This window comes from Physeter macrocephalus, unplaced genomic scaffold, assembly GCF_002837175.3.
Source record: "Physeter macrocephalus isolate SW-GA unplaced genomic scaffold, ASM283717v5 random_141, whole genome shotgun sequence".
NCBI classification, from domain to species: domain Eukaryota; kingdom Metazoa; phylum Chordata; class Mammalia; order Artiodactyla; family Physeteridae; genus Physeter; species Physeter macrocephalus.
In genome coordinates this window covers 68,954-87,929 of record NW_021145427.1, presented here as the reverse complement: position 1 = coordinate 87,929, position 18,976 = coordinate 68,954, and the positions used below count along the sequence as shown (strand labels likewise).

Sequence of the window (18,976 nt, the reverse complement as noted above, 5' to 3'; positions counted from 1 at the left end):
AAAAAAAAAAAAAAAAAAAAAAAAAAAAAAAGAAGACTCCACCTTCCAATGCAGGGGACGTGGGTGGTCAGGGGCACTAAGATCCCACATGCTGCGGGGCAACTAAGCCCGCGCGCCACAACTACTGAGCCCACGCACTCTAGAGCCCACGAGCCACAACTAGGGAGAAGCCCGCGACAACAAAAGATCCCGCGTGCCGCAACTAAGACCCAACGCAGCAAAAAAAAAAGAAAGAAAAAAAAGCATAAGGAAAATTCCAGTATATCCGAGTCACATTGAAACCTTGACACCCCAACGCGACCGAGGACGTGCACAGGGTGAGGAGGATGCTGGGGGTGTCACAGACTCTCCAGATCTGATAGCACCCGGGACCACCCTCTACAGCTTCCAAAGTGTCTGCCCCTGGGTTCTCAGGCCCCCTGTGGAAGATGGGAAGGGTGAGGGTACCAAATGCCTTGCTGAGCTCACGGCACCGTGGGTGGCAGAGGCAGGGCCTAAACGCAGACACCCCTCTGCGCCCTTCCTGCACATTCGCCTACCAGGTGCCCTCTGTTGGCTCAGAAAGAACAGGGGCTTGGGTGGGAATAGATGGAATGTTCCAGTGGGGGTGGAGCAGGAGCTGAGTGTGGGAACCTGAGCCAAGCAGAAGTCTAGCAGTGCCACCCCAACATGGAGCGGAGGGGCTGGGGGCTTGTGGTCAGACCAGGGGCTCAGCTGCCAGGGCTCCTTCCGGGTCTGGCTCCCAGGCTGGCTCTTACTGGCTACAGAAAACCAAACGTTGTGGTTGACGTCATGCTGGTAGCTTGACGTTAGACGTGATGGGGGTGTTTACACCACAGGGATGGGCAAGCATCATGGATCAGGGTTCCCCCCCCACCCCTCCCACCAGCCCAGCTGTTAACATTTATCAGGCGCCTCCAGAAAGGGGGCTACAACGGGGAATGCCACCGCCCCCCTCCCCCTCTGTGGATGGGGTGGAGTGTGGAAGAAGGGGTGGGGTGGATGAGATCCTGGCCAGGCCAGAGGCTTGCTGGGGGCGGGTGGTCCAGGCTGTCCCAGGGGACAAGAGAGAGGGCCCCTGGGCAAGAGCTGGTCTCCGCTGAGGACTCGCCTCCAATCCAGCCTGTCGCGTGCAGCCTCCACGGGCACACGCCATTCCCGGGCTTCTCGTGGGGCCAGGCTCACGTCTGTGCGCTCCCCACTCTTGCCCACCCCTCCCTCCCCCGTTCCGTGTAGGTGTCTGTCTCTCTCCTCCTCCACCCTTCTCTCCAGTACACTCTTCAGTAGCAGCTACACTGGGCCCTGCCCCCCCTCCCCAGAAGCCACGGAGATGACCCGAGTACTGGGTTTGCATTAAGCAAAGACCAAAATAAGGACAGAGGTGGGACAGGAGGGCAGGAAAGCCCCAGCACCACCCTGGACCCCTCGGTGCCAGGTGCCCCTTCCTCCCACCAGGCCAGGGCACGGCCTGAGGGTCAGACCCGGCGGTGCGGCCTGCGGTGGCCTCTGCAGAGGCTGGGGGGCAGCTAACAGGGGCGCTCTGGCCCCGCTTGGCCCCTGGGGTGGGGCACTTGCTGGGAGGACAACCGGAGGAGAAGCAGGAGGAGGGGGGTGAGCAGGGCCTCCCGCAGCTGGACAGCTCAGCCTGGACCGGAGGATCTCTGGAATTCCTCTCCTGCCTACGCTGTGGGGCCTCAGCCCATCCCAGGCCCACCCACACCCAGGGCCTCTGTTCATCAGCTTCAGGAGAGCTGAGCCCGGAGACTGATCGAGGTAGCCTCATCAGCCCATGGGCCACCTGTTAGAACCGTCTCGTACCTGAAGCCCGAGGTGAACTCAGGAACAAGCGAGCACTGGGTCTGGTTTAATTTCTATTCTTCATGTTTTCAAGGGTTGAAAGAGCTCCCATTTCGTTTTCTGTGAACTGCCTGCTTACACCCTTCATCCGTATTTCAGTTGGAATTTTGGCTCTTTTCTTATTGACCTGTAGGAGCTCTTTATATGTGATGGCAACCCCCACCCCTTCGTCACCTGCAGCCCCTGTGGCCCTGTGTGTTACATGCTCGGGAGAGAGGGAGCAAGGCACGTTTTTGTTTGCCCCCTAAGATAACCTTGGAGCCTTCAAGGGCAGCGCTTGTGTCTGCTCCTGTTTGCCCCCAGAATCCTGACAGCACGGGATTCCAGCCTGTCAAGGGAAGCTGGCAATGATCTGGGGGCCGGGGACGACGTTGGGATGGACAGGAAGGTCCAGCCAGGCCTGGAGGGGCCCGGGGTTCCCACTACCCTGTGTGCAGGCGGCACCCCATGAGGGCAATCGGGGCCCCCATCCTGGATCTCTTGGCCCTGGCCCCATGCCCCGCCTGGGGTGCCTGCATGTCCCCCTCGAGTGCCTACCAGGCAAAAATCAACTCACCCTGAATTATCAGAGACCAGGGACCACAGAGGATGCCAGAACCGATACTGACTTTTCCTCTGTTTTCCATCGTGAAGAGCCAGCTCAGAGAGAGAGCCCTGGACCTTCCTGGATACCTACAACCATCCTTGCTCCAGCCACCTGGGGTGCTCTGGACAAAGCCGGGGTGTCACATCACGGGCCTCCCTTCTACTGACACTTGGACAGAGCGCACCAAAAGCCATTTCACCAACAAATGACTGCAAACACTTTGATGTTTTCACAAGCATGAACATGTTATGGGAAGGACGTGAATACACCTCGATTCTAAAGATGACAGAACTGTGTGGTGATGGAGGCGCTCAGCTGGGGGACTCCGGGAGCTGCCTGCCCGCCCACCTCACCCCAGAGACACAGAGACCTGATGCCTCTCCACAGGGGTGCTGGGGGGGTGTTGAGAAGTTATGCATGTGAACCCTGAGATTCTGTTCCAAAAGGAAAACTGCAGTTGGAAGTGTCAGAAAGAACCCCCCAAGGCCAGAGGCCAAGGACACATGACCCCCCCAGGCGTCTGTCCATGGTCAGCTGCCCGCCACTGACGGCCAGGCCAGGAGGGCCCAGGAAGGTCCAGCAGAGGCACCCAAGGAGCTGGTACAGGAGGTTCCGGCAAGGAGCAGCTCACACTTGCTGAGCTGGGGTCCAGGTCAGCCCACTCGCCTACCTCGGGCTCAGGCTGACTGTCTTGATCTGGGGACACTGACATCACTTCCAGGTCACCGTGCTCTTAATACGGCCCCCCAGAACCTGAGCCCAGAGCCCGCCCCAGCTGCACCCCCATCTGCCACCTTCACACGCAGGGGCCACCCTGGATGGGGACGGAGCCCGGCTCCAGTCTCCACTTCTGGGATGCACCCAGCACAGCTGGGAGGGCCAGTGCGCCCCAGAAAGCAGCCCAGTGGCTGCCCTCCCAGTGCGACCGTGGATGGACCTAAGGGTCGATTCGGGTCACAGGACAGCTGGATGCACACCCAGCCGCAGCGGCCGGGGACTGTCCTCCCAGCCCGGGTCTGTGAGCGAGGGGTCCGCAGAGCCACCTTCAAAGGCAGCTCTTCAAACCTGCGTCCGTCCCCCTCGTCACAGCGCCAGGCAGTCACCGACAGGGACAGAACCGAGTCAACCCCCCGGGGGCCTGAAATTACTGCTGAGGCCACGCAGCTCACGGAAGACGAGCAGGATAGACAGACGGGGGAGGAGGGACACCGACTGGAAGGTTCGGCGGCCCTGGCAGGAGGCAGGGCATGTGGGCGGCGTGAGAGCAGCGCCGCCTGCTGGGACAGGTGCTCCAAACAGAGACCGCCACTCGCCACCCACAGTGGCCCAGACCCGAGGGGATCTGGAGCTTAGAACAGTGGGCTTCCTGGCCATTTGATTCTTTTTTCCCGCGAGGTGTGTATCCACTAAGGCTCTAGGGGCTTGTTTTTGTTTTGCGTTTCAGGTCAATTCGACTTCATCCCTCTTAAGTTTTATTCCCCGGGAATGCAAATACCTGTGTGATGGGCCTATGGACACCCAAGCATCTGACAGGTGAGCTTTGTGGCAAGTCTCGGAGGAAGGAAGTGGGGTTTCCACAGAGCCAATTTGTGGAGACATGAGGGACCCCACAGTCATTTGACCAACCTCCTGGTTTATAGAGGGGGAAACTGACACCAGAGAGGTTACATGGTGGCCCAAGGCCACACAGCCCAGTGTTGAGAAGTCGTGGCCAGTGGGAGGAGACCATGTATTCTGTTCTTTAAAACAGCCACAAGAGGGACTTCCCTGGCGGTCCAGTGGTTAAGACTTCGCCTTCCAATGCAGGGGGTGCGGGTTCGATCCCTGGTCGGGGAGCTATGATCCCACATGCCTTGCGGCCAAAAACACCAAAGCGTAAAACAGGAGCAAAAACTGTAACAAATTCAATAAAGACTTTAAAAATCGTCGACATCAAAAAAGTCTTTAACAAAACAATAAATAAAATTTAAAAAATAAAGAAAATGACCACAAGAGCCAAAGTCCCTTGACAGGTGAATGGGATAAGCAAAATGTGGTCCACCCATACAATGAAATATAATTCAGCCTTAAAAAAGAAGGAAATTCTGACACCTGCTACAATATGGATAAAACTTGAGGACATTATACTCAGTGAAATAAGCCAGACACAAAGGGACAACCGTTGTATGCTTCCACTTACATGAGGTACTCAGAGTAGTCAAATTCAGAGACAGAAGGTGGGATGGTGGGTGCCAGGGCCTGGGGGGAGGGGATGGGGAGTCAGCGTTTAATAGGGACAGAGTCTCAGTTTTGCAAGATGAAAACATTCTGGGGATGGATGGTGGTGATAATAACACAACAACGTGAATGTACTTAATGCCACTGAACTGTGCACTTTAAAATGGTTAAGATGGTAAGTTTTATGTTATGTCTATTTTATCACACACAAAAATATCCCGGTAGGATATGCAGCCGTATCTCTAAGAAATCATTAAGAAAAAATGGAAGAAATTGGTAACTTGTCACGCTGACTTTAAAATCAGGTTTTTAAAAAGAGCGCCTTTGGAACCACATGACAAATCAAAGCTTAACCTCTGCTGACAAACAAGAACAATTTAGAGGAGAAAAAAGCAAAACAATCCGAGACAGAAAGCCGTGAGCTGAAAGGGACGAGCAGCCGTGATGGGCCCAGTCAGGGCCCAGGCACAGGCAGGGTCGCCACTCTGCAGGTCAGGCCGGGGCAGAGACCACCCACAGGAGACGGCTGCCTCGCCCACGAGTGCCCTCCTCACCCCACCCTGCCCTCCTTGGTTTGGGCACAGAAAAGTGGCCGGACCACAGTGACAACCACACTGCCCTGGGCGTCCCGGAGGGCCCCCTCTTCGGTTCTGAGCTGTGTCCTCCTTAATGGTCACCCCGGCCCCTCTTTCCCCCACGGTCTGTGCCCCAGAAGTCTCACTGCTGCTCCGAGGCCCCCCCAGACTTGAGGGGCCACAGACCCTCGAGGAAGGAAAGAGCACAGATGAGGAGACGCCAGGGCCCACCCCATACTGGAATGACAGGGACACCGGAGCCCTGGCTTCAGCGCCCAGGCTCCGGCCCAGGAGTCTTGGATGGGACAGTCCCAAGGGGCTCCCTCAGGACAGAAGCGAGTGGAGCCCCGGCACGTGGGGCAACGCCAGGGGCAGAGCTCGGAAGCCAAGGCACCTACTCGTCCCCAGAAGAGGCATTACGGCGGTGTCCTCCCCGGCACCGGTCTTCACAAGGGGCTGGAGGACCCTCACCCCGTCTGGCACCTGTCTGCTGGGTTCCTGGCCAGGCCCTGCTCCTAGGCGCTCACGGGTTCCTGGATCTGCCTCGGCCAGGGAGCTGGGGACGAGGCCAGCGGGGGTCACAGCCCAGCCCAGAGGGTGCCCCAGGGGACAGAAAGAGTGGGAGACACGGGAGCCTGGGGAAGGGGCCTAAGGAGAAGAGGAGGTAAGGAGAGGTGCAGGGAGGAAGGGAGAAAGAAGGGCGAGCATCCAGCCGAGGCGGTGACGGAGGTGTGCGGGCCCGGGAAGGAGGAGACCAGACGTCCCAGAATCACGGAGCCCAGGGTTTGGGGTTTGGTCTCCATCCCCACTCCAGCCCTTCCTGTCACTCCTGCTCCCAGAGGGGCCTCACCCTCCAGCCCCCATCCTGGCACAGACCCCTCCCCCAGTCAGGGCCAGGAGAGGGGCGCGAGGATGGTGCCTCCCGGAACCGTGTCCAGGAGCACGATCCGGGTCGGGGGACAGGGTGGGGGTGCGGCCTCTTGTGTCCTGCCATGGCCTTGTGTCCTCTCTGAGACCACTCTGGACCCAAAGCCAGTCCAGACCACGGTAAATGGAACACCAGGACTTGGGGGAGTAAGAGGAGAGGTTTGTGGGTGTCCCCTCCCGGCATCTCATCCCCTGCCGTCTGTCCCACGCCAGACTCCAGCCTCCGGCTCTCAGGCGGCTCTCAGCGGCTTCTGGGCGCTTTGGACCCTGCCCTCAGGCACCACAAGCCATAATGTACTCCATTTCTTTTTATGCACGAATAATACTCCAGTGTGTGGATATAACACATGTTCTCATGGCCTTGTGTCCTCTCTGAGACCACTCTGGACCCAAAGCCAGTCCAGACCATGGTAAATGGAACACCAGGACTTGGGGGAGTAAGAACATGTTCTTTATCCGTTCATCAGCTGATGGACATTTCGGTTGTTTCTACCTTTTGGCTACTGTGGATAATGCTGCTATGAACAAGTTTCTGTGTGGATATATGGTTTTTTTTCACAAGATATTGAATATAGTTCCCTGTGCTATACAGTAGGTCCTTGTTGTTTACCTATTATATATATAGTGTTGTGTATCTGTCAATCCCAAACTCCTAATATATCCCTCCCTCACGCCTTTCTCCTTAGGTAACCGTAAGTTTGTTTTCTGTGTCTGTTAATTTTCTTTGTGTTTTATATAAATAAGTTCATCTGTATCATTTTTTAAGATTCCACATATTCCACATACGTAATATCATGTGATATTTTTCTTTCTCTGTCTGACTGACTTCACTCAGTAAGACAATCTCTAGGTCCATACACGTTGCTGCAAATGGCATTATTTCATTTCTTTTTATGGCTGAGTAATATTCCATTGTATATATATGTGCCACATCTTCTTTATCCATTCATCTGTTGATGGACATTTAGGTTGCTTCCATGTCTTGGCTATTGTAAATGCTGCTATGAACATTGGGGTGCATGTATCTTTTCAAATTAGAGTTTTCATCTTTTCCGGGTATATGCCCTGGAGTGGGATTGCTGGATCATATGGTAGCTCTATTTTTAGTTTTTTAAGGAACCTCCATACTGTTCTCCATAGTGGCTGTATCCGTTTACATTCCCACCAACAGTGTAGGAGGGTTCCCTTTTCTCCACACCCTCTCCAGCATTTATTGTTTATAGACTTTTTGATGATGGCCATTCTGACCGGTGAGAGGTGATACCTCATTGTAGTTTTGGTTTGCGTTTCTCTAATAATTAGCAATGTTGAGCATCTTTTCATGTGCCTACTGGCCATCTGTATGTCTTCTTTGGATATTTGTTTCCATATCTCTTGGGTACATACCTAGGAAGGGAACATTCTGAGGAACTGTCAGATTGTTTTCCGTAACTGCTGCACCATTTTACATTCCCACCAGCAGTACACGAGGGTTCCAACTCCGCATCCTCACCAACCCTTGGCATTGTCTGTCTTTTTGATTCTACCCTTTCTAGTGGAAGTGAGGTGGGATGTCATTGCGATTTTGATTTGCATTTTCCAAAGATGTTGAGCATCTTTTCGTGTGCTTATCGTCCATCAGTATATCTTTATTGGAGAAATGTCTATTCAGGTCCTTTGCCCATTTTTTAATCGGGCCATTTGTCTTTTAACTGTTAGGCAGTAAGTTCTTAAAATATTCTAAATATAAATGTCTTATCAGATATATGCTTTGCAAATATTTTCTCCCATTCCATGGGTTGTCTTTTCACCTTCCTGATGGTGTCAATTAAAGCACAAAAGATTTTTAATGTTAATTAAGTCCAATTTATTTACTTTTCTTCTGCTGCTTGTGCTTTATGGTGTTGTACCTAAGAAACCATTGCCAAACCCAAGGTCACAAAGATAGACTCCTAAGTTTTCCTCTAAGAATTTTATGGTTTTAGCTCCTATAATCAGGTCTATGACCCATTTTGAGATAATGATGTTGAGCATCTTGTGTGCTTACTGTCCACTAGTGTGTCTACTTTTGTATCTGGTGTCAGGTAGGGTTCCAACTTCATTCTTTTGCATGCGGATACGCAATGGTCCGTTGGTTGAACGGCCCCTTATTCTCTCCCCATTGAACTGTCTTGCCATCCTTTTCAAAAAATCAACAGACCATTGATGTACGGGTTTACTCTAGACTCTCAATCCTATTCCACTGGTCTACGTGTTTATCCTCTTGCCACACTATGCCCACCTTTACGCCAGACAATACCCACTCTGTCTTGACCGCTGTAGCTGTATAGTTAGTTCTGAAATTGGGAAGTATGAGTCCTCCAACTTTGTTCTTTTTCAAGATCGTCTGGCTCTTCTGGGTCCCTTGCATTTCCATATGAATTTTATTTTTATTTATTTATTTTAAAGGCAGCTGAGGGACTTCCCTGGTAGTCCAGTCGGTAGGACTCCACACTCCCAATGCAGGGGGCCTGGGTTCGATCCCTGGTCAAGGAACTAGATGCCCGCATACTGCAACTAAAAGATCCCACATGCCACAACGAAGACCCGGTGCAGCCTAAATAAATAAATAAATAAATAAATAAATAAATAAATAACGGCAGCTGAAATCTTGATAGGTATTACACTGAACTTGTAGATCAACTTGGAGTGTACTGCCATTTTAACAATATTAAGTCTTAAGAGCCATGAACATAAAATGTCTTTCCATTTATCTAGATCTTCTTTAATTTTCTTCAACAGTAGTTTGTAGTTTTCAACATTCAACTCTTGTATTACCTTTTGTTAATTTCTTACGATGTATTTTATTCTTTTAGACTATCGTATGAAATTGCTTTTCCTAACTTTATTTTGGGATGAGCATTGCTAGTATAATGAAATATAATGGATTTTTGTATCTTGATCTTGTATCTTGCAATTCTGCTCAATTCATTTTTTAGTTCTAACAGCTTTTTCAGGGATTCCTTAGGATATTCTCTATACAAGATCATGATATCTGTAAATAGAGGTAGTTTTACCTATTCCTCTCCTATCTGGGTGCCTTTTATTTCTTTTTCTTGCCTAAGTGTCCTGGCTAGAACCTCCTGTATAATGTTGAATAGAAGTGGAGAGAGCTGACATACTTGATTGTTCCTGGTCTTAGGGAGAAAGCATTCAGTTTTTCACCATTAAATATGTTAGCTGTGGGGTTTTCATAGAGGCATTTTATCAAGTTGAGGGAGTTCCTTTCTAATCCTAGTCTGTTGAGTGTTTCTAGCAGCAAAGAGTATTAGATTTTGTCAAATGCTTTGTCTGCATCCATTGAAATGATCATATAGTTTCTTTGTTTATTCTGTTAATATGGCATATCACGTTGATTGAATTTTGTGTCTTGAAACAACTTTTTATTCCTGGGATAACTCTTACCTGCTCATAATGATCCCTTTTTATATGCTGCTAGTTTTGTTTTGCTAGTATTTTGTTGAGAATGTTGCATCTATATTCATAGGGAATATTGGTCTGTAGTTTTCTTAAGATGTCTTTGTCTGGTTTTGGTATCAGGGTAGTTCTTGGCTTCACAGAATGAGTTGGGAAGAATTCCCTCCTCTTCTATTTTTTGGAAAAGTTTTTGAAGGACTGGTATTAATTCTTCTTTAAATGTTTGATAGACTTTACCAGTGAAGTTATCTGGGCCTGAGGGACTTTTCTCTGTAGGACATTTAAAAACTTTTAATTTATTAATCTCTTTAGTTGTTATAAGTCTATTCAGATTTTCTCTTTCTTCTTGAGTCAATTTCCGTTGTTTGTGTCTTTCTAAGAATTGGTCTGTTTCACCTAGGTTATCTCTAACTTGGCACACAGTTGTTCATAGAATTCCCTTATCGTCTTTTATTTCTATAAGATTAGTTGTAATGTCCCCTCTTTCATTCCTGATTTTAGCAATTTGAGGCTTTTCTCCTTTTCCTTGGCCTGACCACCCTTTTTATAACTACAACCTTCCTAACTGGCCCTCCTGAGTTTCCTTAATTATTCCCAGAGCAGAACTACTAATCACCTAAGAACCTGATCATATAATTTGTTTAATGTTTATTACCTGCCTCTCCCACCAGTATAAGCTCCATGAGGGCAGGCACCCTCGATTTTGTTCACTAACTGTTTCCTAAGCACCTAGAAAATGCCTGGCAAATGACCAATGTGCAGGCTGACTTGCTGAATGTGTGAAGAGCAAAAGAAACCAGAGAAGTTGCAAATAGTAATAATAATAATGGAAATGACCTTGAAACTCTAGTTGTGCGCTGTCCAATACAGTAACCACTGCCTACGTGCAGCCCTAAGAACCTGAAACGTGGCTGGTCCGCACTGAGGTGTGCCGTATGTGTAAAACACACAACAGATTTCAAAAACATAAAACTTTTTAAAATATAAAATAGCTGAACAATAATTTTTGTATTGATTACGTGTTGAAATAATATTTTGGATAAACTGACTTAAATACATATACTATTAAAGTTCTTTTCACCCGTTTCTTTGTTTAGTTTTTTTGTAAGTACTAGAAAAGTTTGAATTGCACTTGTGCTTGACATTTGTGGCACAAGTTTTCTTTCTTCCAGACACAGGCCTGCTCCAGGTGACTTGGATAGGGTCAGGGGGTGATTTCGTTGAGTGTCCAGAAAAAGGAAGGCAAATTCCAAACGCATGGTCAGGTGAGTCTCTCACAGAGCCCAGAGAGGGAGCAGGCATGGGGGCCTGGCCTGGGGCGCACAGGCTCCTGCAGGATCTGTGTCCGCACTGCCCACTGGATCACCATCGTCCTCCTCGTGTCTGATACAGCTGGTCTGAGGGGGGGGTCTGCCAGGTGCAGCCGGGGGCTGGGATCCACCGCCCTGGATTGCCTTCTTCAGCAGGTGCAGCTCCTAACTAGACCGGAGCTCTTCACCCGGAAAGCCCTTAACAGACAGCCTGGATCGAACCAACGGCTTTGAAAACCAGGCTGCACCTCAATGTACAAGAACAAAAGCCACATCAAGAACGAACGCCACAGACCCCTTGGCATCAAGCTCCGTGGCCAGCACCTAAGTCGTGCCACCCTTCGGCAGGTGACAGGACAGATGGCCACTCAGGCCGGGCATCTCCGAGGACCTCCGAGACCACCAGCACCTTCTGCCCCCAGCCACCTGCAAGGCTCCCATCTTTTAGAGGGTGACACGGAGCCACTCTGTTGGGCACCTACTGTGCGCTGGGCATGGTTCTAAGCCTGCAATTCAGCGTGGGCTGAGTGACAGGAAGGCAGGGGCTGCCCCTCTACTCCTCGCTGCAAACGGGCACCAACTTGGATGTGCCCAACGCCATGGCGTCCTGTTACAGCCGAGGACAGGACATGCTTCCCGTTTCGTGGTAACGGTCACCCCATCTCTTCCCCCCGGTGCCCAATGGCTGCTCATAAAGCGGGGAAAGGTGGTAGTTCTCAAATTAGGCCCGTAGAACAGCGTGGGTTATGCGTCCTCCAAAAAAATGTTCTTAAATCTATGCCCGGCTATTGCCAATCTGTTCCAGAATTCAACAAATGCTTGTATCTGGCTTAACAAAGAATCATAACTTCAGTTATTTTAGGATCATTATGTCAATGCAAAAAGAACTATGTCCACCGGGAGTGGCGGCCACTGAACGAGCTGGTGACCCTCTAACCTCTAACCTAGGAGACAAAGGCCACCAGAAAGTTACCTAGGAGCACCAGTATCTGGCTTAACAAAGAATCATAACTTCAGTTATTTTAGGATCATTATGTCAATGCAAAAAGAACTATGTCCACCGGGAGTGGCGGCCACTGAACGAGCTGGTGACCCTCTAACCTCTAACCTAGGAGACAAAGGCCACCAGAAAGGCACCTAGGAGCACCACTAGGATGTTTTCATTTTAAATAGATTTTAAACAGATTCAGATCCTTACATGAATAAAATATACATTTCTATGTAACATGCCAATATGATAATTTTTGGAAAACCAAGTTATACATAATGCATTTTTACGTTTCTACACTAACAAAGTGACTTGCAGCTGTGAAAGATGCTTTAAAAATAACCAAATCAGATTCCATTTTGAGGGGAGGGAGAGAGAGGGAATTAAACATTTCGAAAATATATTTGAAATCTCCAGAAAGGCCACGTCTCTTGCCTTGGACCAGGTGGCCAGAGAGCAGTGGGAGGGACAAGATGTTTCCAAGGAGCAGACGCCGTTCATGTCACCTCCCCTTGGTCTTTCTTATTAAAGCATTTGGTAAATTCCAGGCAGCTCAGTATGGGCTCTCTAAGCGAACCATCTCTGCTAGAATTTCGTTTTAAGTAGAAGAAAGAAAATGCGACATGGCCTCTCTCTCCCCTAGGCTCTTGGGGGATCCCCCCAATTTTTTTTTTTTTAAAAAGGAGAGGCATACGTTCTTGGCTTCTTTTTGAACAAGACCCCTGTGTCCCACACCCGGGCCCCACCAAGAACAAAAATGTTCCTTCATCCACTACGATCATGCATTCCCGATAACCCTGGGAGCCCCAATTTCAAACACAGCATCCTCTCTTCCCTCTGTCGTGTTTGTCAGAGAACGGGGCCCCATTTTTGGTTTTAAAAATATGGCCACCGCCTATACACCCATCTCTGCTTCTAAGAGAACCGGCAGGCACTTAGCTGTAAGAAAAGTCCCTCTGACATGGAGGTATCATCATGAAAAAGTGTTAGAGGCAAACGAATTGCAGAATCACATATATGGCGACTGCATCCGTGTTTTTCAAACCATACATATGTGTGACGTGTATATGTGTGAGTATACACACCTGCATCTATAGACACACACACATATCCTTATACTGACATTAAAATAGACAGGCCAGGTTCCTCTGGGGGATGAGGAAACCTGCGTGTGGAAGAGTCACACTAACTGCACGTACTTATGTATTGGTTGTTTTTTTTTTTTTTTTTTTGTGGTACGCGGGCCTCTCACCGCTGTGGCCTCTCCCGTTGCGGAGCACAGGCTCCGGACACGCAGGCTCAGCGGCCATGGCTCACGGGCCCAGCCGCTCCGCGGCATGTGGGATCCTCCCGGACCGGGGCACGAACCCGTGTCCCCCGCATCGGCAGGCGGACTCTGAATCACTGCGCCACCAGTGAAGCCCTATGTATTGGTTTTTGTTTATAAGATACTATCCTTGTTGTCTGCTTAATCAATAAAAGAAAATTTCAAGCCTTGCCGGCCTCAAATGGGGGCAGTGTTGGTTGTCACAGAGGGACGACCAAAGGAAATGACGTTTTTACAAAAAGGAACCGTAGGGCAGTGCCTTTGCGCTGGAAAAGCACAAAGAAGGCTTGGTGAGCAGCCTGCTAAGGACAGGTGAGGCCCCGAGGAGCCCAGGGTCAGAGGAGACCACAAGCGGGCCACGAGTCGGCCAGTGGAATAACAGCATTTTAAAAACACAGAATGGAGGAGGGTCATGAGTTTCTGAGAGAAGAAGGTGGATTCCAGAGTCAACTGCCTGGACTCAAACCCTGGCCCCGTGTGGAGCTTCTCTGAGCTTCAGGCACCTCTTCTGCAAACTGGGAGTGATCACGGTACCTACGTCACAGATCAAGCAGCTTAATGTAATAAGCACCATTTAACCGTTACCAGCAGAGAAAGAGTGCAAGTCGCAAGCCCAAGATATATTCTTAGCTCTCAGCAAAGTAGGTTATGGTATAAAAATACCGTTCAATAGTAACTAAACTAGCCTCACCTTCATGTGCATCTCACAGCAGCCTCAACATGTACGACTTCTTCTCTAAATACCCTACATTAGGCATCCAGACTCCAGCGCTGGGGGCCAGCCTAGGAGACAGAGGCCACTGGGTTCACTCACTCCTTCCCCACACGTGCAGGAGACCCCACTGTGGGCAGGACCTGACCCCCACCTTGGTGTCAGATGGTGCCAAGTGACAGGGGGAGACAGAAGTGGGGAGAGGATGAGTGGGGCAGGAGGCGGGAAGGGGGCACGGCGACCTCGCTGAGCAGCCAGGGGGATGACCTGTGTGGCCATCAGAGGAGGAGGGAACAGCACTGGCAAAGGCCCTGGGGCAGGAAGCACCCAATGTACCCGAGAGCGGAGAAAGCAAGCACGGTGATTCCTCCCCCACCTGAGTCCTGTCTTTCCTGGCAACCAGGCTTCGGAGCTCAGGAGGCTCACAGTCGATTTGCTCTGAATTTCCTGAGTTTATCTATTAACTACTTAGCAGGCCGCTTGCTAGTTGCGAGGACGCTGAGAAAGCCGACGGCGATCCTCCCGGCGAGGGGTCACACCCCAGGACAGGACCTGCTCTCCCCCCACTGGGGCACGCCGGATGGAGCCAAGGACATACCAAGGTCAGCTTGGGGCCTAGCTGAGGTTCGGGGGAAGCTGCGAGGGACAGGGGTGCCCTGGGCTGGAGGTAGGGGCCTTCCCGGCTGCCAGGGCAAGTTGCCCACCCACCCTGAGCTGCAGTTCTATGCCTATAAAATGGGGGGAGAGGGGAGGGGGGCTTCCCCGGCAACTCGAATCAAATAAAATCAAGTGTTCGAAGCGATGCGCCCCTTAGAGGTTGTTACAACCTTCCCCCAAGGGGACGGGGTCCATGAACCCCTGAATTATATCCAAAGCCGTGTGGGCGCTGCTTTCTCCCCGGGGGGAACCACTCATATTTTAAAGGGGATGACTCCCCAAAGTGGAAGCTTCGGGAGCCTGAACACAAAACGCAAGACTGCTTCCTACCCAACAAACAGCCCAACAAATCAGGTTGGCACCGAGCCCGGGGAGGGGCCAGAGGGAGTGGGCCCAGGGGAGCCGCAGAGAACACCCGGACCCCCGCTGGCAACCCCACCAGGAGGGACAAACCCTAGAGAAACCCTCACACCTGCGCACCAGCAAACCCACCGCAGGAGTGGAAGAGAGAAACGCTGGGAACACCAAGGCTGCCATGAGGAAGGGAGCATGACGTACTACAGACACTACGGTCACTACACACAGCAGCAGCGAAAGGTCAGAATGTGTCCCCGTGCACAGACGCCCAGAAGACTAAGCTGAGTGAAAAAGCAAGTTTCCAAATTTTTATGTAAAGTTTAAAGAAAACACACCAAAGAATCCTATATATTAGTTGGCGATCCTTCCATCTGTGCGTAAATGAAGCAAAAAGAGCCTGGCAGGATAAATTCCAAACGCATGACAGTCGGTTCGGAGGAGAATGGTTACTTAACATTTCTTTGTAACGCTTTATTTCTTACAATTTAAAATAAAGCACTTAAAGCCAAAATGACAAAAGAGGAACAGTTTCCAGTTCCGGGTAGAAGAGACACAAGTGTTTGTTTTATTACTCCTGGAAGTTTTTTTCCATTTAAAAAAATCTATCCAATAAGGGAACATTTTAAACCATGTTGCTGGCCAGTCCGTGTTGGGCCGAGGGCTTTACCGCCCAGACCTGTGACTGTCCGGGGCTCAAGGTGACTCTTGACCCAGGACTTAGGCCTCCAGGCTGGTGTCAGGGAACCCTGCCCTGGCCAGGCAAGGAAGGGCAGAGCCCCAGAAAAGAGCCTCTCCTGGCCCTCGGACCTGATGCCCAGATCCCCAGGGAATGATCCCACACAGAGGCAGCAGTGGCGAGGGTGGGACAGGTGGAGAAGGGTACAGGGCAGGGAAGGGAGAGGCTGGTGACCGCGTCATGAGAGCAGCTGTGGGCCTGTGGCCCGGCCCTTCCGGGCAGGGAGTTTAGTGTTGCCTGACTGGTGCCAGGGGCTGCAGCTTTAAATAAACTTGGACGCATCCACCTGGGCCGGGAAGCAACACCAACTGTGCCTCAGGCCGGCCAGGCCCTGTCAACAACCACAACAGGGCCACTGCGGACCCCAGCCCCGGGCAGAGACGCTGGCCTGAGTGCCCGACCCCCGCTCCTGACCACCTGCCCCGCTGCAGCTCACCCTGCACTGGCCCAGCCTCCTCCCCCGCCCCGGGACGCCCCAGCAGGGCTGCGACAGGCCCCTGGGCATCCCGCACTGGGCCTGGTGCCTGGGGGCCCCACCAAGGGGTGCTGGGCTGGCGCAGCTGGTGGGGTGTCTTTCCCTCCTCTCCCAGGCCCCTGGGCCCCCTCGACAGCTAGGCTTCCTCACCCACTCCCACCCCAGGCCCCCAGCTCCCTTCCCGAGGAGCCTGGCCTCCAGTGCAGGGCCCGCCACCCCTCCCGGCCTCCCCGAGGGCAGCCCCAAGGACCTCCATCCCCCAGTGTGGGTGTGGATGGCAGCGACGAGAATAACCAGTCGCTGCTGCTGGAACCGGAGGCCCGAGGTTGGTCTGACCACCCTACAGGGCCGCTGGCCCAGGGAGATTCACAGAAAAGTGAAGGAGAGGTCAGCAGAGCCAGCTTCAGGTTGAGGAGACAGGGTGAACGGGAAGAGGCATTTCTGCCAAAGGGCCCGGGGGCGCCTGGTGGGAGGGCCTGGGCACAAGCAGAGAAACGACAAGAAGGTCCCCTAGAACGAGGTAACCTTCCCCCCACTGCTGCCCTCTGCCTCGGACAACCACCTGCTCCCACCTGAGGACCACCAGCCCGTCGCCCTGTCCTCACAGGTCTGCTCCCAGACATGCCCCGGAAGCTTCCTCAGGGCCTCCGGGATGCACACAGTTTGTGTGCTGGATCCCTTCTCTGCTCTCCAGGTCCCCCTGCCTTGGGGACAGGCACTCAACCAGCCCCTACCTGAGGGAAGGGAATTTTGGGGTCCCCAGGACCCAGCCTTGCCCGCACCCTGCCACGGGTTTTCTCCACTCCACCCCACTCCCTCAGCACCCCCCAGGCCTAACTGGCATCGTCCCCCACGTGCAGGGAGGATTGTGGAATTCACACCCCCCCGCACCCCTCCCAGCTCGCGCCCACAATTATCAGTGATCAGCATCCCTCGCCAACACAAGGTACCATCACAGACGTTTCTTAATAAAAGGAAAAAAAAAAGATCTGCCGCTCGATGCATAAGAGGAAACCTCGCCAGGGCCCCTTCCACGGGGTGGGCTGGAGGAGAACGGGGCTCTGGCCGCGCCGGGCTGGAGCCAGGGCTTCAGGAGTTCTGGAGCAGGATGCGGAGATGCCAGGTGCAGCCACCCTGAAGCCCAGAGTGGAGACCCGCAGGCCAGAGAGGAGCCGCCGACCCGCTTCGGGGTAGAGCCCGGCGGCAGAGGCAGGTCTAGGGCCCTACACGGCTCCTGCTGGCGAGCAAAGCCCAGGAGCCACCTGTTCCCCGGTGAGGCCCTACCTGAAAGGAGCTTTCAAAGTCCCTCCCATCACCTCCCCGCAAACAACTCTCCAGAATCCAGCCCCCACCTGCCTCCATGACCCTGAAGCCCATGAGGCTCCCACCTCACCCCCTCATCTTCACCCCGGTGACCTGATCCAAGCTCCCTGACCTCACCCCCAGCTCTCCAGACTCCTCTTTCCAGAAGGATCTGGGAAAATCCTCCAGAACCCCGATTCCCCTGGGCACCCACAGCAGAGGCTGTTCCCACGCGGCGCGGAGCGCAGCTGGCACCCCCCGCGCGGATGGAGCCACGCGGAGAAGCAGGCGCAGAGCAGGTCCCGCCGCCCCCGCGCCCAGCCGCTTGTTGGGGGTGGGGAAGCGCGGCTCGCGCCGGGGACGACCCTCCCGGCTAGGTCCGCCCCCTCCCCCGCGCTCCAGGCCCCGCGGCCGCCCCCGCGCGCCGGTCCTCTCCGACCTCCGGCCGCCAAATGCGTCACGTCTGCCGGGAGCTCCGGGGACACCTGCTGCCGCCCCCGCTGCGCCGAGCCCCGCGCCTCGAGCCGGGGCCTCCGGCCGGGCGGTCGCGCTGGACAGGGCCCGGCAGGGGCGCGCGCGCCGAGGTCCGGCGGCTGGGCCCCGGGGGCCCGGGGGTCGGGGCCGCGCAGGGCCGTGCGCTCCGGGCTCGGAGCCGGGAGGAGCCGGGGTCGCGCGGGGCCGCAGTGCACCCGGAACCGGCGGCGCAGAGGACTGGGTCTCCAGGGTCCCGGCCCTCGGAGCGCGGCGCCCTCCGGGGTCCCCGGCCCGGCCCGCACGCGCCGCGGCTCTTACTTGCCAATATCCTCGTAGAGCTGGTACTCGTCGGTGAAGCGGGTGCAAGTCACCGTGGTGGCCATGGCGGCGACGGACGGGCTTGGCGTGCGCTCTGCTGCGCTCGGGCGGCGGCGACTCCGGCTCCCGCTCGCGGGCACGGCGGCGACACGGGAGCGGGCGCGGGCGACACCTCGGCTCGCGGCGCCGAGCGGGGGCCGGGCTGGGCTGCGCCGGGCGGCGAGCGCACGCGAGATCTGCGCGCTCCGTGCCCGCCAGGAGCGCGCCGCACACCTACGCGCGGCGAGCGCGGGCGACGCTGTCAGCGCCGCCGCCGCGCCCGCCCCGCCCGCCGCCCCCTGCACGCTCCCCGCGCCCGCAATCGCGCCCTACACTCGCACCCGCACACGCACCTGAGCCCTGCACCTACAGCAGCGCCCGCGCCCTGCACTCGCTCTCGCACCCACTCCTCCCAGCATTCGCACCCGCGCCCTGGCCCTGCACATGCTGCGCTGGCACCAGCACCCGCGGCCATGCGCCTGGGGCCAAGCACACAGGGAACCGCTGGCTCCCTGAGCCTGCTTCTCCGCTGCCTCCTGGCGACTCCCTGCACGACACACACACACACGACACACGAGACACACACACACACACACACACACACACACGAGACTGCACACAGTGAACCCAGCCCCCTCTCTCCCCTGAAGGCCAGCCTTGACCTGGAGCCTCAGGTGCACATGG

The 18,976-nt window shown here is 53.8% G+C and overlaps 1 protein-coding gene across 1 annotated transcript in view; it reads right to left on the bottom strand.

Moving 5' to 3' along the window:
• Positions 1–18,443, bottom strand: part of LOC114484892 (calcium/calmodulin-dependent protein kinase type II subunit beta-like) — a 33,223-nt gene extending 14,780 nt beyond the window's left edge. Inside the window, exon 1 of the mRNA XM_028484189.2 lies at positions 18,254–18,443. Coding sequence (XP_028339990.1) covers positions 18,254–18,318 — 65 coding nt within the window. The 5' untranslated portion in view covers positions 18,319–18,443. The remainder of the gene's footprint in view (positions 1–18,253) is intronic.
• Between the last annotated feature and the right edge of the window lie 533 nt (positions 18,444–18,976).